At 35.6% G+C, this 18,515-nt stretch overlaps 1 protein-coding gene across 1 annotated transcript in view; it reads left to right on the top strand.

The window, feature by feature from the left end:
• The window catches only part of CFAP47 (cilia and flagella associated protein 47), a 455,808-nt gene that overhangs the window by 257,426 nt on the left and 179,867 nt on the right, over positions 1 to 18,515 (top strand). The window contains exons 41-45 of the mRNA XM_011960616.1: positions 647 to 717; positions 2,073 to 2,218; positions 12,350 to 12,464; positions 13,240 to 13,466; positions 16,326 to 16,479. Coding sequence (XP_011816006.1) covers positions 647 to 717; positions 2,073 to 2,218; positions 12,350 to 12,464; positions 13,240 to 13,466; positions 16,326 to 16,479 — 713 coding nt within the window. The remainder of the gene's footprint in view (positions 1 to 646; positions 718 to 2,072; positions 2,219 to 12,349; positions 12,465 to 13,239; positions 13,467 to 16,325; positions 16,480 to 18,515) is intronic.

Genomic DNA, 18,515 nt, shown 5'->3' on the forward strand with positions numbered 1-18,515 from the left:
TCTAAACCCAAATAGTAATTGACAGCTTATTGAGTAAAATAACCAAGAATACTACAAGAAGAGTGATATGCGTGAAATTGATGGGTTTTGGAAGACCTGGAATCTTTCAAGGGAGGCAGTTGCTTCAGGCTGTGATCTACTACTTTGTTTTTAGAAATGCAATCAGAGATTAATCAAATTCCCAGGTCTTCTTATACCTTTATAAGAAACAAGCAAATGTGAAAATAATAAAGAAGGAAATTTTCTCAAGAAAGCAATTTCTAGAACTACTTTTGGAAAAAGTACCTATTTAATCCTAAATTGAGATAATTCAGGTTTTGAGTCTTTGGATTAGTGTTTTTATTATTATCAAATTTGCACTTCTCTACAGTACTGTATTTTAAAGTGAAAGATAATTATTTTATCAATTTTTTGAAAAGAATAGCGGAAATATTGATGTTTATTAGTTTTCCTTTTGTATTTTTATGTATTTTAATTTCTAAAACAATGTGAACATCAAATAATATTTGAAATATATCTATGGTCTTTTCATATCGTTTGTACTTAACCATAACTTTCAAGGCTCTATATTATTTAACTAATATGAAGAATTGTTTTTGAGTTTTGTTTGTGTTGTTGATGTTGTTTTCCTATTTTCTTGTGTCAGTGATGACATCAGTAGCAGTGGGAGTGACACTGATCAGGGCTGTTGTGATTCCCCAAATCTCTTACATACCTGTGAGTACCTAAATAAAAGTTTTTATTTTCATGTCTGATTTTATGTGCCAAGCATAATATGAAATGAAATATTCAACAGGGATGGCTACAAGGACAGACAGAGTGGTAAGCCCTGGGGATTGTTGGCTGATTTGAGGCTGAAGCATAGGTCCTGAGTCTTTTCCCTTGATGACCCTTTGGACAACTCTGCACAAATCTCTCCTTTCACTGCCGGTCTACTTCCCTCCAATGTACAAAGAATGTGTTTAGCTATATGGCCTTTATGTCTCTTTTGGCTTATTCTGAATTGTTTAAACTTATTTTGGTGACAGGTATCACCAAGTTTAGAGTTGTAAGGGGAGCACTTTCTTTCATAAAATTATGTTATGAAATAACTATAGGTCTATAAAAGATGGGTATAATGATCAGTAGAACAAATGGACATAGGAATGTTCTGGTTATCTAGAGCTGTAGAACAAACCACCCCAAATATACTGGCATAAAACAATAACCATTAATAATAATGGTTCTCTCTCATACATCTGGGGTGACTGGGCTTAGCTGCATGACTCTAGTTCATGGTCAAATGGAGGCTGGGGCTTGAGTCCTTTCAAAGTCTTCTTCACTCACATGTCTGGCTGTTAATGCTGCCTTTTGTTTGGGACATCTGCTGGGGCTCTTGGCCTGAACACTTACTCATGGCTTCTCCATGTGGCCCAGGCTTCTTTACGGGATCTCCTTAAGTTCTAAAGTGAGGTGAGCCAAGAAAGAAAGAATTGGCAGAATTGAGTTACTTTATTTGATCTGGTGTCAAAAATCACACTGCTTCACTTTTGCTGCATTCTAGCATACGATTTGTAAGGATCAGGTCACTAAGCCTGGCCCACTACATCATCATATTTAAGGCAATATCAAATAATGTGTGGACATGTTTTAAAGCTACTAGATAGATACACAGAGCTCCATGGCACAATAGGTTAGTGTGCCATACTTATATGATAGATAGATAAAGGTATAGATAATACATCCTTTGTTTCCAGTTTAAATTATCCATTGTACCCTGTGAAACGTTGCATAGTCCACAAAAATTTGAAGATTCCTGGATGACCACTTTGTTTCGTATATCCTGGCTAATTTTACACAGTAGTGAAATACTTTGTAATGAAATTATGTATTAAGGAATCTTTATAGAGGGTCATAATTAAGCATTGTTTAATAACAAGGTTGATCTAGGGTTACTGAATTTTCATTAGCAAATATCATCTTCTAATCTTACATGCTAATATTTTGAACATTTTTTGATACCAAAACTTTAATCACTGAAGAACAGCACTTATAAGAATATATGTCAACAAGCTCTGTTTATGTTTCGCTAGCAATTAAGTCCACTTTTATCAGAGAGTTCTTCTGCTCCGTGAATACTGTTCACCTGGGAGTGAAAGGAACTTCAAGCCTAGAGCTCTGCTTTCTTCCCTTTAACATGCACGTGCGCTACTGTGTCATCATCTTGAGCAACAAAAAGGTGAGAACAGAATTGTTATCTGTGTGTTTATCACGAGCTGCCACTTTAATGGAGTAACCAACAGCAGATGACTTGAAGGCAATTGGGGACTCTAGAAATGTGGAGGATTTCCGCTCTCACGTTACTAAGCAAACAGCTTGTCCTCAAGAATATCCAGTTACACTAGCTGTGGGTAACTTTTATGATAGCTGCATAGAGCAGTCCCATGGGAGCAGAGTGACCTTTTTGTGGCTCTATTTGTGTTAGTTATCCATAGCTTTGTAACAAATTATCACACACTAGGTGGTTTAAAACAAGACATGCTTATTATCTCACAGTTACTGTATGTCACAGATCCAGATATGATCTAGATAGATATTCTGAGGAGGGTCTATGAAGTCTCCATTTAAGGGATTGCCCAGAGCTGGATTCTCTTCAGAGGTTCAACTGAGGAAGGATCTGCTTCCAAACTCCCTCACATTGTTGGCAAAATTCATTTCCTTATGGCTCTGGGACCCATGCCACCTACATTTTCAAAACTAGCAAGGGAGAGAGACAGAGAGAGTTGGAGAGGGGGAGAGAGACAGATGTGAGAGAGAAAGAGAGAGTTAGAGCCACCACTGAGGGAAGGTTTATAGCATTACCTGCTTCCAGAGAGACACTGCCATGTGTTGACCCTAGGAAGAAATTTATAACCCCCAGGATGTAGTCACAAATTTATAATCAGTTATGTGCACACTAAATTGAATATGTATGCAGTGAAAAATGATAATTGGAAAGAGGTATTGTACTTACCTGGTGTCTATGGCATTATTTACATGTGGAAAATAATATAGCCTATTAGAAATGTAAAATATAGTTTAATTTTACACTTAAAATTACCACTTAGAAGGAAAAAAATGCCTTTTTATAGTAATGCCGAAACTTGTTTTTTAAATTCTTTTAAAAGAGTTCAGGATTTAAGTAAATTCCTGCATATATAAAATTTGTAAAATGTAGTAACTATATTGTGACCAGTAGTTTGATCAAATACTTCACAATCACTTTTGCATATTAATTTATAATATAACCCAACAAAATACTAAAGTTAATTGTCAATAGCATAGTAACAAGGTTGATTTTATTCTTTGACTTAGTCTATTGGAATATTAATATTAGCTTACACAAATTTAATATAATTAATCAAAATATAATTAACAAGTTATCTCCATTTACTAAAAACTAAATCTTGCTTATGTATGTTTCGTCCTTGTCAGAGAAAACATTAAAATAAAACAGCAATCTTGAAATTATACTGCTATCCATTGAGAAACAATACCCTCAATACGAAGTATTGCATTGAATTAATGTTTCTTACATGAAGAACATCTATTGTTTTACACATTGCTAATTATATTAAAAAATATAATAGTTAATCAAACATGCAAGCTCACCTAGTTAGCTACTATTCTTATTAAATGGGCCATAACTGCTTTACCATTAAGAGCCACCTGTTGGTCGGGTGCAGTGGCTCAAACCTATAATTCCAGCACTTTGGGAAGCCATGACAGGCAGATTGCCTGAGGACAGGAGTTTGAGACCACCCTGGCCACATGAAGAAACCCCTTCTCTACTATAAATACAGAAATCAGCTGGGCATGGTGGCATGTGCCTGTAGTCCCAGCTACTCAGGAGGCTGAGGCAGGAGAATTGCTTGAACCTGGAAGGTGGAGGCTGCAGTGAGCCAACATCATGCCACTGCACTGTAGCCTGGGCAACAGAGTGAGACACTGTCTCAAAAAAACAACAAACAAACAAAAAAACAAAAAAACAGCTATCAAAAACTGAAATTAGACCTCTACTTGATAATTTTCCATGTGTAAAATTGAAACATTGCTACTGACACTGTTATCAAGCAAAGACTGTTTCTTTCATTTTGGCTGTTCTGTTTGAATTTTCATATAAAGTTGAAAAGATTTAAGGAACAACTATTTGAAAACAGAATAGTTTTATAGATCTTACATTAGTGTTCACAGAGATTCTTAACTAAGGGAGAAACCTATGAAAGCCCTGAAAATTCATGCTATCAAATGCTAGAGAGCCAAAAAGTTTTTGCTCCAACGTGGAATGGAGCAAATTAGGTAGAGGAATTTCAAGCAGAATCGGGGCCCAGTCCCTGATGAATTGTACCTTTTAGGAGGAGGGGTTGACAGACCCCTTTACAAAGCACACAGACATTGCAAAACATGCAATGATGCATTGATAAAACCTTGGGGTTCTGTCTTCACTGTGGTGTCTAGCATGTGAACACCCATTCTCTGTGATCCTGGGTTTCTATGCAGTAAGCCACTTGGCATTGCTGAGCTGACCTGTGTAAGGGAGGCAAGGGTATCAAACAGGATGCCTGATTTGGGGGTTGAGTTAACAGCGGGTTTCAGTTGCAACCATTTGCTGTGGTATAGCCAGCCCCCTCCCAACAATCCTTCAGTGTTTTTCATTGACTTGACCCAGAGCCTTCCTTCCACCTGGCAGATTTATCTTCTGGCCTTTTTGGTTCTCTGTCTACAAACCTTGGTTAGAACAAATTGAGACCAAAGTCCAGGCGTTGCTGAATTGAAGAAGCCAGAAGGGAAGTCAGCATCCCAGAATAACTTATGTGAATCAGTCAGCCCCACACCAGGGTGCGATATACCAAAGTGAGTTTCAGCCTTGCCAAGTCAACTTGGAGGTTAACAGGGAAAGCATACCCACTCCCAGGAAGAAGACCCTGCAAGACTTTCTTGTTGATTTATGGTCTGTAATAATTTAGCCTAAGGCTATTAAGCACCAGTTGTTAAGTATATTAAATGTGACTTTGGCCATCTGCCATATATTTGCATAAATCAATGGGGCCACTCGTCTGATTCTTTCCACTATCAGTCATTTCATTCTCTCTCAGTCTTTTGTGTCTTCCTGTGTCTGGTGATGCAGAGATTAAGTTGGCAGTCTCTAATATGCATATATTTAAATAATTTTCAAGGATGTGCAATTTTTTTCAACTATAATGAATGTTTATAACATTAATACAGAATTTAACAGTACTGATTTTGCTTGTTTATTGAATGAAGGTAAAAACGTTAAATTATATTATGCTAAAATCTTTATGTGATTTTATATTTAAACAGACTAACTTGAGTTTTATTAAAGATATATTTATAACTTGAGGAACTGAGTATTGTTTAAGGACACTTTCTTTTTTATTTTTTATGACTTATAATGGCAAGTCCTATTTCATTTGTCCTTTGATTTTTTTATTCAATTTGTCACAACTGTTTTTCTTTTTCGAGGGAATGAGGATAACTACAGTCCTCCCTACAGGTAACGCCCCTGAGTTCCTGGGGAAACATAGGCAAGATGAAATCCCATTTGGCCTATAATTACTTTGAAGCATTTATTAACCTCATAAAGCCTGCTGCCAGTGCGGGGGCAGGTTATGTCGACCTTGAAGTCTCTGTCAATGTGCCATATACTCACAAAGTTACAAAGATTCTTAGCTCTCTTCATACTGCAAGGCCTTTTTGCTCTTCAGCCACCCTCCTTCCTCCTATTAACCAGAAAACCCTCATCCTACAATAAGCAGTGCAGATTTTTTCAAGATAAACATGAAGAGAAAATCTGAAAATTAGAATTTTGTACCTAATTGTCAGTTATTTATTTTGCTTATCAATGGTACTATCAGATAGACTGTAAAGAGTCCACATGCCTGAGGTACCAACCTTTTAGCTCTAGGGAATATCACCTTGCGTGGCATGGCACAGTTGAGGAAACAGTAATTTCTATTTTCCAAAATCAATACTATTTCTATGGACACTCATTCTACAAGGAAGTTGTAGAATATACAGAATGACTACATCACATTTTTAAAAGTTTGTATCCTTCGAGCTGGATTTCAATAATTTCATTTTATTATTCTGCTCACTCTTCCCAACATAGTTTAATTCACCAACAGTATATGGCCAATTTTCTAGGCAGAGAGAGAGAGTGAACATATGCAAAGTCCATGATCTTTGCACTCAAGGGACTTACATTCCAGTTGTATTAGTCCATTCTTGCACTGGTGAGCACTTCGTCCCAACCATTCAACAAGTCTCTGTGAAGTTCCAAACTTTCCCTCATCTTCCTGTCTCCTTCTGAACCCTCCAAATGGCTCCAACCTCTGCCTGTTACCCAGTTCCAAAGTCCCTTCCACATTTTCAGGTATCTTTATGGCAATACCCCAATTCTGGTACCAATTTTCTGTATTAGTTCATTCTCACACTACTATAAAGAACTACCTGAGACTGGGTCATGTATAAAGAATGGAGATTTAATTGGCTCGTGGTTCTGCGGGCTGTATATTCTTCTGCTTCTGGGGAGGCCACAGGAAACTTACAATCATGACAGAAGGAGAAGGAGAAGCAAGCATGTCTTCACATGGCCAGCAGGAGAGAGAAAAAGAAAAAGAGTGAAGGGGGCGGTGCTACACACTTTGAAAGAACCAGATCTTGTGAGAACTCTATCATGAGACAGCACTAGAGGAATGGTTCTAAACCATTAGAAACCAACCCCATGATCTAATCACCTCCTACCAGACCCCACCTCCAGCTTGGGGAAATACAATTCAAGATGATATTTGGGTGGGGACACACAGCCAAACTATATCACCAGTGGAGAAGGCAAACTTGCATAGTGCTGGCCTACCTCACACAGAAACTTTGCATGAATTTGAAATATAAGTGCCTCCTCCTAGTGAATGAGAGAAGCTCACTGGACATATGACACAGTCCAATGAATTAGAAAAATACATCTCTTACTCAGTGGATGCTGCTTTGTGATGGGACATCCTTGTCCTTGACAAAATGCCCCCATGCAAGGCATACTCTTTGCTAGTATACATAGTGTCCTGAAACATGTCCACTAATTTCTATAAAGCAGTAGACAGATTGTGACAATTTCTAGAATAGAAAGGAGAATTCATTTCTATATGATAGTGAAGACAGGGATAATTGATTAATACAGGAGTTTGATCAAGGATGAGTTGCCAATAAAACAAAGAGACTGGGCAGGAGAGATGTGTGCTCCCAAGAAGATTCTACGAACACAGCAAAACAGCTAAGTATGAAATCTCATGGACACAAGGATTAATGATTCTGAGAATGGTTTCTTGGAAGTGATAGAAAATAGGTTGGATGGGTAAATCAGACTGATATTGAGTAGGGCAGTTAATTTTAAGTTGAATTATTTATAATCATTATAATTATTATTGAAGCAGGAATCCAGTGGAAGCATAGGCAGGGTCTGATTTCATCTTTGTTTTAGAAAGCATCCTTGGCGCCAAAACAGATAGTAGATTACAGTTGGAGAAAGGAACTGGAGGTAGGGAGACTGGCGAGGAGACTTTTGTACTGTGTTACAGTGCTTCACAAACCCCCTTTCTATACTGCCCTTGGCTATTCCCTCTGTAATTCTAGCAAGGGATTCCAAGGACCACAGTTTATATTGCTATAAAGATCAAACTTAATGACAGTTTGAGTGATGTTCACATTTGAAGGGAAGGAAGTTTTCATTCACTTGCGGAGCAAATTGGTGACACATTTGAGTGAAATGGTTCTGAAAAATGTGATGATAAAAGGAAAGAGAGACTGTAAATTTCATTGCCACAATGCCTTCTAAAGTCTAAGGACAGCTTCCAGGTTTTTGAGGAAATAATGTCCTAAAACATACCACTAATTATTATTAAACAATCCATTAATACTTTATGTCATTTAAATATATTTTATCTTCTCAAAATGTCTGTGGAATAATCTGTAAGGCATGCAATTAATAATGTGTCAAAATTTTGTTAAGAAAATTGAACTTTTAAGTGCAGGTATACAAATCTTTTCATGAGTCTTCTCACCCTCAATGAGTCCCCTAGCTCCTAGCTCACTGCCTTATTATAAATTATTCTATAAAAATATAATTTTAAACAACAGTGATTATTCTTACTAACCAGGTTTATGTTATAATTTTGATAGTCAAATAGTGACCTATAAATGATTAATGATCTCTCTTTAGCATATGGAATTTAACATTTAGAATTTTAGCTTAAGTTCCATGTGCCAGTTTAGTCATCAAAATAATATAATATTGCTCAGCCATCTCAAACAAATAAATCATAAAACAGGAAAGATCCAAACCCAAAATAAGAGAATAAATATGATTTAATACCTATGCAAAATCATGGAGACTTTGTGTCTAGGTAAATGCACTTTTTTTTTTTTTTGGAAGATTGAGGTTATTTGTATCTAGAGGGCATCCATGACTTGTCAAAGGTTACCCAGCTAATTAGTGGCAGAGCTGGAATTAAAACTTTTGTGCCAATTCAGTGTTTGTATCCCTTTTTTCTGGGTAATTAACAGCTGGTCTTCTTGCAAGTTTGCATGTAACTGTGCTATTTGAGGACTGCATTTAACTAGATACACAAGAGGAACAAAATATCTTCTGTAAAAGTTTCTTATAATTGACAATGAGCTTTGGCATCTTTCTCGAAAATACAATATATTTCTAATTAAGCATGCCAAATGGAATTTATGAAATTAAAAGCAGGAAAAACTTGTATAGGTGATTATTAGAACAGCTCATGATGACAAGCGTCTGCTAAGTGTCAGCTAATTTCATTTCTCTTGTCAAAGCTTCTAGATTTGGAATATGAGAGGAATTTCTACTTTAAAACAGCTCTTTATTGCATTTCTGTGCCTTTCATGGTCTAATTTTATTCCAAGAAAAAGTGGAAGCAAATAATCAAACTATAGTAGAGATTATGGCTCTTCTGAATAATGTTCTGACACAGGCAAGATAAGCATTATTTTAGATTAAGTGATTTTTTAATAAAAAGAATATATTGATATTGAACATGTTAGACAAAATACATTTTTGAGAAATGGTGATATACTGTGTGTGTAAGATGCAGAATTTAATGGAAATTCAGTGGAGTCCTAGTTAATAATATTTTAATTGATGAATCAATGGCTGAGAAGATGTTATAATTTATATTTGAGGAAAATATTCTGGCAAATAGCAATTTGCTCCTTTTAAATTGACTCCCATAGGTTGGTATTCATTTTCACATGGTAGACAAGCCCTAGTTCAGGTTTTATTTGGGCACACATTAAAACAAACAGGTATGTATAATAACTCTACACTCAATGAGTCTAATTGCTTATGCATATTTTATTTTTGATGAAACAACGAATTTTTAGGTAATTAGTTATCTAATTTTGTTGTTTTACCTAAAGATCTTCAGTCTTTAACCGATGCATTTTTCCTCTACTTGAATTACTGAATATTTTATATCATTAATTGTTGATCATTCAGTTACATTTGTACGGAAACACATACAAACACACAAATCACATTTCAAACGGCTAGCTTGGATTTTTGCTTGTAAAGTATGTGGCTACTTAAGAAAATGTACTATATGAAAATTGTGTATTATGTACTATTTATTGCCAGGAGTGTATAGACTTAAATGATAAATAATATAAAACATTCAAAGATTTTCATATTCCTTTTTCCAGCATGAACTATAGATAACTGTGGATCTTAATTAATAAAATTTTATGGAACATTATCATACAGCAATAGACCACAAATGAATTATAAACAAATTCTAATGGGGGATAACAAAGCTATTAAAAAATAGACCTCACAGTGAGAAATTTTTCATTCTTATATTGTTTATAGATTAATTTTTAATTGCTACTGTTTCATTTGTTATCTAGATTTGTCATATTTTAGAATATGTATTTTTTGCATAGTCAATTTACCTTTATATCATTGTTGACAAAAAGAGTCAAACTCTAAAATATTTGGGGAGATTTATTCTGAGCCTAATATGAGTGACCATGGCTATGACACAGCCCCAGGAGATCCTGAGAACATGTGCCCTAGGTAGTCAGGATACAGCTTGGTTTTATACATTTTAGGGAGGCATAAGACATCAGTCAATACATGTAAGATATACATTGGTTCTGTCCAGAAAGCAGGACAACACAAAGTGGAGACTTCCAGGTCATAGGCTTCATTGATTTTCTGATTGGCAGTTGGTTGAAAGGTATATCTAAAGATCTGGAATACATGTAAGGGAGAATGTTGGTTAAGATACTGGGTTGTGGAGACCAAGATTCTTAGTATACAGATGAAGTCTTCAGATAGCAGGCTTCAGAAGGAATAGATAGCAAATTATTCTTATCAGACTTAAAAAGATGCCAAACTCTTTAGTTATTTCTCTCCTGGATCAGGAAGAAGACTCCAGAAATGGAAGGGGATTCTCTACAGAATGTAGGTTATCCCCATGAGTGACAGCTTTGCAGGGCCATTTCAAAATGTCAAGGAAATCTATTTTGAGATAAAATACTTTGATTTATTTCAGTGCCTGCTCTTTCATGTTGATATCTTCCTGCTAGAAAGAGTCTGTTTTGTCAGTCTTAAGGTCTCTGTTGTAATGTTAATGCTGCTCAGCTGTGCCTGAATTCCAAAGAGAGGAAGGTATAATGAGGCATGTCTGGACTCCCCCACTTCCTATCAAGGCCTGAACTAGTTTTTCAGGTTAACTTTGGAATGCCTTTAGGTGGTGGCAGGGATCCATTTCGTTAGTTGGGGTCTTAGAATTTTATTTTTGGTTTACATCATTTATCTGGATGTTTCTTGATTATAATGAAGCAAATCCCAGTGGATCACAGAATTTTATTCATAATCAATTCAGTAAGTGTTTCTACAGAAAAAAGGGTTTTCTGACACTGCCAAAGATATCCTTACTATTAAAAATGTGGTAAAATTTTTCTTAATATCATCCAAACATCCAAGCTGTTTTCAGATTTCTCCAATTGTCTTATACTTATTTGTATGTTTTTTCTGTCACTTCATTTTAAGATTCTTTGAATCAGGATCTAAATAAGGTTCAACCATTGTGATTGCATATGTCTTTTGAGACTCCCTCTCTCCTATTCCTTTTTATTAAAACTCTAGGTTCCTAAAATTAAGGTGTTGATCATCCCATATTACAGAGGAGGAATCTGGATTTCAGAGGTTTAGTAAACTTGCTTGAAGCCCAGTAGCTAAGAAATGGCAGTGCCAGTTAAAACCAGGCATGTCCACTTCTACTGATCTTTCACTATATCATGTTGCTGCCCTTGCATTATTCCTACTTTTGTTTTTGCCTTATCTCTTTAGCCTGCTGGTCTAAAGAAAGAAATTGAGGCAACATTAATATAGAGAGGTTATTTGGGCCAAGGTTCAGGACAGCTGCAAATGACTTTCTTCCAGGTTGCCTTGGGTAGTGCTCCCTTTATCCTTTGTTATAAACAGATTTTTAAAGGCAAAAAGGGACAAGGGTGGCTGATACAAAGTTGTTTGTCAGGAATCCTCCCTGATTTATAGAAATAATATTGGCTAATGATTGGCTATACATTGTTTGAACTATAGAGTGTGAGTTATGGTTTCTGGCATATGGCATTGTATGGCTACTTGGCTTCAGTTAGTGTAGAGACCATGTATCAGCTGGCCTCAAGAAGTAATTATTTAGCTTAAGGGGATGTGAAACTCAACTGCTGTCACATTTTAATGCCTCTCTGGGACGGATAATTAAAGAGGGCTTTTATTCACCAAATAAAAGATTCTTTTCTTTCTTAAGCCTTTTCTACTTCTGGTCTAATTATTTTTTCTAAAAAAAAAAAAAAATTTAATCTTTTCCGTGTTCATTTTGAAAGCCTGCGCTTTAAAATGTAGAGTTTTGGGCACTCAGATGCCTGGCAAAACTGATGTCACTCCTCTCCAATAATAAGTTACAGACTAAAGGAAAAAAATTTCTTGCTTCCTCTTTTGTTCATTTTAAGACAGCAGTTGCCCGAGGATATTGGGAAGATCAACTGCTATCAGTGCAATTCTGGGACCTTCTTAAGCAATCCCTGTGTTCTGGTTGCAGGCAAAGTTTCTCCCATACTCTGGATGAACTATATGTGTGCCTTACCTTTGTTTGCCCATTTATAGGCTGTGTTGCTTACAAAAGCACAATTCATGGTAGTTCTTATAGTATGCAGATTTCCCTTGTAGCAGAAAAAGTTATATTTTTATGCGAGATTTTGAAATTTAATATTATAATGTCTTGTGTTTTAGATTGGACAATTAGTATATGTTGCAGAAGGAAAAGGTATGACCCCCTTGCCTTCCAGTTGCCTTCCAATGAATCCTTCTTCAAGTCCAGTTTATTACAGCAGTACTCGAGAAGAAGGTATAGTACACATGTGTTTTATTTCATTTATAATGTTGAAAATGGACTGTTCCTCATATAGTTACCTAAGCATCCTCATAGCAAGCTTCTCTTCTGTGTGTTTAGATTTCCAAAGGGCTTCTTTTAACTTTATTATGTCAGCATCCATGAAATAGAGCACCATTTTACCATTTAAAAAATTTCAATGGTGATTTTTTTAAGTCTTCCTTTTCCAATCTTAAGCTAAATATTGGAATTTGGCACACAAAATATTTACTTGGCAACACTTTCCATTTCTCAAATAATCTGGGAGTTACTACAGTCTAAAAAAAATCTACATAATGTTATATAACCTGAAATTTTACCCTGGCTTCCAGTTCTTGATTATTGTTCCTTAAGGAATTAGGCGTTAAAATGTTGTCAGTGAAAGAAAATGGCAGTTCTTGGGAGTTTTTGACAGGTGTCTTTTCTTTTACCATTTATGTCTACTCTCCCCCTACCTATCACTGATAGGAGCACAATGGTCACTGAATTTTTGAGCATGCTGATGACGTTTATATGGACCAATCATTTGACTACATCTCTTAGAGAATACCAATAATCTTTAATTCCTGAAAACTTGCTCTTTCATTACTGAATTAGAACTAATAGACATGTGGTATGCATTTATTTTTACTCTGTTTCATAATGACCATAACTGCAATTTTATATTTGAGACCTCCCAAGTCCATTCTGAATAGCAATGTCACGGGCATAAATGTTCATTGTATTCATTAATATGTTTTTCTTCCTCCAGGGCCTAACAAGAAATACCCAGTTCTATATTTTAATTGCAAACCCCATCAAATCCAGTATATGGACCTTAAATTGCCAATGACTAATGAAGCCAAGGAAAAGGCTTTGGCTTTTGCAGCACAGCAAGAGATGTCGAGTATTGAGTATGAGCGAAGGTTGATCACAGGCACTCTGGAGAGCAGTAGTATCCGTGTGGCCATCGCCCTCCTGGGACTGAGCAAGATCGAGGTGGGAATGGAGAAATAGATGATTCCCTTCAATTACTGTCTCTTTAAAAATACACAGAGCTACAGAGCTGTTACTATTTAAAATGTTATTTTGATTAAATAACATTTTTAGAAAGAAAAGTAATGAATACTGAAGGACAGCTCAGTTGCCATTTTTTTCCTTCATATCTCATTAAATAATGAATCTGAAACAAAGCATTCTACTGTGTAATTTAAGGCATTACAGTGTAGTCATTAATTCACAGTAGTTTTCATTTCTATTTGCACATTAGAGTACCCTGGAGAACTTAAAATAGTGCCCATACCCAGGACCCACTCAAGAACAATTAAATGTGAATCACTAGGAGGGAGTGGGTAGGAATATGTTCTAAAAGTTGCCCAGGATATTTTGCTCTGTACCCAGGTAGAATAATCTCTGGTGTCAGATAGCCAGGCTGAGAATTCAGACTCTAACACTGTCCAGCTGTGTGACTGTAGGCTGGTTATTTAAACCTCCTCAAGCCTAAATTTTTATATTTTTTTATATGAAGATATTGGCAATTTGTAAAAACTGAAATAATTATATGTAAAATGCTTACCTCGTGTATATAATAAGTGCACTCTTTATGCATGATATTGAGGTAGTTATTACTACTCTATAGTAATAGTACACTACTATTACTGTTACCTATTGCTATAGACTCTATCATTACAACTGAAAATAAGGTACAATCTATTTTTATGATTGGAATTAGGTACAATCTATTCTCACAGAGCAGCCAAAGCTATTGTTGTAAACACAAGCCAGCTCATTTGCTCCTGTGTGCATATTCTTCTACTGGCTTTCCAACTAATGTTTGTTAAAAGCCCATATCCTTTGGATGATCTACATGACCCGTCATGTAGGAGTCCATCGGTTGTGCTTCCTTCCCTCATCTCACGTGTTCTGCTGGAGTCCATTCTCTAAGGCCACTCCCTAGCACATGCCTAATTGCTTTGCTTCAAACATGCCAGGTGTCTTCCCCATGGCCTTTGAACTTCCTCTGTTACTTTTCCCTACACATTAGTGGGCTGCCTCTCTCAGTTACTTCAGGTCTCTGTTAAAATGCTCTTACTGGCCAGGCACGGTGACTCATGCCTGTAATCCCAGCACTTTGGGAGGCCAAGGCAGGTGGATCACCTGAGGTCAGGAGTTCAAGACCAGTCTGACCAATATGAAACCTGGTCTCCAATAAAAATACGAAAAACTTAGCCAAGCGTGGTGGCATGTGCCTGTAATCTCAGCTACTTGGGAGGCTGAGACAGGAGAATTGCTTGAACCTGGGAGGCGGAGGTTGCAGTCAACTGAGATCACGCCATTGCGCTCCAGCCTGGCAACAAGAGTGAAACCCCGTCTCGAAAAAAAAAAAGAAAAGATAAAACCAAAAAAGCTATTAGTAAGGCTCCGTTTTAGCAACTTACACACATTTTTACATACATTTTTCATTCTTGTTGTTTAAGATTTATCTTCATTTATATATATCAAAATACTTGGCACTGTATAAATTATTTCTTTTTTTATTTGTCAGAATGCTAGAATCAATACAGCCTAATCCCAGACTTCTAACAATTGGTGATGATATTTTTTAAATGACCTGGATTTTGAATTTCTGATTGGCTCAAAAATGTTAAATCCTGAGGCTTTCATACTTTCTTGACTGTACTGTGCTTCTAAGAAGTTGATGGTTTTCTTTAGCTCAAACCAAACCACTTCTTTCTGATATAGAATAATAAATTTCAAAAGGTTTATGTTCAACTTTCAGTATACTATTACATTAAAATTTTTCAATTAGTGTCTATTTCAAAATTTAAGCCTGTCATAATGCCCTCCCATTTTCTTTTTCAATTCATTTTTTTCATTATTACCTCTTGTCAAAACATTTTATTTAAATTACAAATGGTTGAGACAGGTGTTATTTTGTCCATGACTAGCCTTTTCATTGTGTATGCATATGTATATAGTTTCTCCTTCTTCCTTTAGCTTTTTCCTTGGAGCGCAGCATGTGTGTTCATTGTTACATTTAATACATTATGTTTTTATTAGATTTACTTTTGTGTTTATCTGTTTCTCCTGTCAGATTGTGAAATCCTAGAATCTTAAGCACTTTTCTCACATGTTTTTGTCTATCCTTTGACATCTTATGCATGATATGAGCCTTGTTGTTGTTTAATTGAATTGAAAATATACCTAAAGAAACAAAAGTCACTTTTAACTTGTTTCACTTACACTTAGAGATCTGGGCTTATATTAAGTGTCCCACTTTACGAAGAATACTATTGAACTAAATTTTGTCTAGAGGAGGATATGCATGGAGGTGAGTTGTTGTAACCCCCATTATATGAGTAATCATTGAGGAACTAAAAATAACAAACCTAGGTAAGAGAGTTTTTGAACATCTGTGGAGGGGTGGGACCCAGTTGTTTTTATAAATTCACAAAATTGTCATTAGTGAAATAGGAGGCCTCAGTCTGTGCTACTAATAAGAATGTATCTGATGTATCTGATGGGTAGATATGAAGGAGTACAGGTTTCAACTCAAGAAAAGCACGTTCTCAAATGCTGGTCAGCAGTGGAATGGCTTCCTCCCAAGGCAATGAATTTCTCAACACTGAAACCATTAGCATGGGGGACATTGGTCATCTCTCAATAAAAGAGGACTCCACTGTTTTTCTGAAATGTGTTTATACTGTTTTCCACCAATTAAATAAAAATAATGAAATGATCAAATTCAATCCTTGGATTTTTTCCTCAAAAGTATAGTCTAAATGCATAATGCTGTCTTTTGTGTTTTGGAGGTGAAAGTTAAGAAAATTACATTCTAATTTTACTGTTTGTTCACAGACTCTTATGCTCTTTCATATCTCAAAGTTGAGGAAGCCTAAGACCGTTTCATACACAACAGAAGTGAGCCTTCCAGAATATTTTTATATCCCCGAGAAAATCTACATTCCTCAGATTCCAGAACCTCGAGTAATTAAACTTTCAAAAGCAAAAGGTAATCAGTGATGTGTGGCCTGAAAATCTAACAGTGTTCCAGGAATGGTGATGTATTCACTTCACTGTTGAGGCAAAAAGAGATTACACTTTTACTGACAAAGTGTTCATAATATAATTGAAGAGTTTCAGTGAAGTAAATACCAGTTATTGAATGATGCTTTGCATTATGTATAATCAACATATTACATCACAGTAATCGAAATTATGTACTGAATTTGGGTGCTAAATTACTGGTACCAAAACTTGCAGGCTTACAAATTTGTTAAAGAGTAATAATCTGATAGATAATAAGTGCACTTTGAGGAAGGTGAGTTCTTGCTTTGAGAGTGAACTTGGTTACAGAACTTGTGCTGAAGTTGAGGCTTAGGCTGGCTCTAAAAGAAAGGAAAAATGTTGATGGCTAGAGGTTATCAGAGGAGAAGAATGTGTTATATAGGAGTAACTCATCTTTGATCTGGAGTAGGATTTTTATTGAGTACTGTACTTATTTTTGATCTCCTGGTGCCCCTTTATTCTGTTGCCATGATCAATAAGGTTTAATCCAAATTTAATATGAATATTGATACACTAGCATTACTAAATACAAGTGATAAGACTTAAACAAGGGACTACATATTTTTAACTATTCAAAATTACCTTTCTTTTTCATTTCAGTTCTTTTCAAACAACTGGATAATAGTAGGAATATAATTTATTCACTGAGGCTATTCCTAGAATGCTCCATAATTCCAGTATCATGGATTCTCACTTACGCTTTTGCTAAATTTGGTCTTGTTAAATCTTCATTTGTTATTCTAGTATGGATTTGTGTTGGCTACAAAATATTTGTAAGCCTGAAAGGGTGATTACAATGTATAAATTACAAGACGGTCTGTTTACTTTCCCTCCCTAGGAGAACTGAGATCCCAGACTCAAATGCTAAGTGGCCATGCAAGTAACAAGGAATTAAGAGTTAGGTCTGGTCAAGGTAATAGGGATGACAGATCCTATGGTGAACTAGAGAGTAGATGCCCTGTCTAAACATTCACATTCAAAAAGTAAAAATAAAAATAACCCGAGCCAGCCAAACAACTGCGGGTGGATATTTGCTTACCAGCAATCAGTCAGAGACCCTTCGTCATAAGTCATTGTCTTTTTAAAATCTTTATTAACTTCAGCTTTTCAATGTGCTATTAGGATTTTAAATGAATAACTTGTTTTAGTAACTTTTTAATCCCTTTTGAGATAACTGGATAAAGCCGCGTCTACTTTAAAACACAGAGAGAATTGTGAATGTATTTTTTCAGCCATTCATTCATCGACAATATTGAGCATCAATTCCCCTAGGCAAAAAGATAAAAATTGCCTTATTCTTTCCTTTGGTGGACTCACAGATAAGTAGCTCTTATAATAAAATGAGGTAAGTGTTATATAGAGACACATATAGAATGTGAATTAATTAATTCAGTTGACTATATAGGATAATTCAGATTTTAAAGCATTTCACTTTGAGAAAATGTATAACCAAGGATATACAGCGTAGAATTGACTTAAAACTCGAAGTATAGCCTTATTAAACACTCATGAAGACTGTGTCACATTTAAATAGTTTTTAATTATAAGTAAGTGTGAAGTTATTTACATTTAAAAATCTGTTCAATCAGATATTTTCCTAAGGCTGATTTTTTTCTTTCATATAAATTATTAATTATCCATTTTGGTAAGATGATTACTGTCAAACTATGAAAAAATAAAATGGTAAACAATTTTGAATGATCATGAATAAAACTTTTAAATGTATTTGGCCTATCATGGTTTCTGTCTAACTCGATTTTCTGTGCAGCTGAGATTATAAAGGGATCTTTTCATCCTGTGTTTCTGTTTTCACTGTCTTAAACAGGCACTTAAATGAAGTAAGTTTAAGAAGAAAGATATTAGGAAACTTTCAAAAGTAGGGTATTATAACTCAGGATAGTAACAAATCAAATAAAAGGCATGCCCTAAACTCTGTGCATTCTGCTGTTCAGAGGTGAACTTGAATAATGAAAAGGAATG

This window comes from Colobus angolensis, unplaced genomic scaffold, assembly GCF_000951035.1.
Source record: "Colobus angolensis palliatus isolate OR3802 unplaced genomic scaffold, Cang.pa_1.0 Scaffold518, whole genome shotgun sequence".
In the NCBI taxonomy this organism is placed as follows: domain Eukaryota; kingdom Metazoa; phylum Chordata; class Mammalia; order Primates; family Cercopithecidae; genus Colobus; species Colobus angolensis.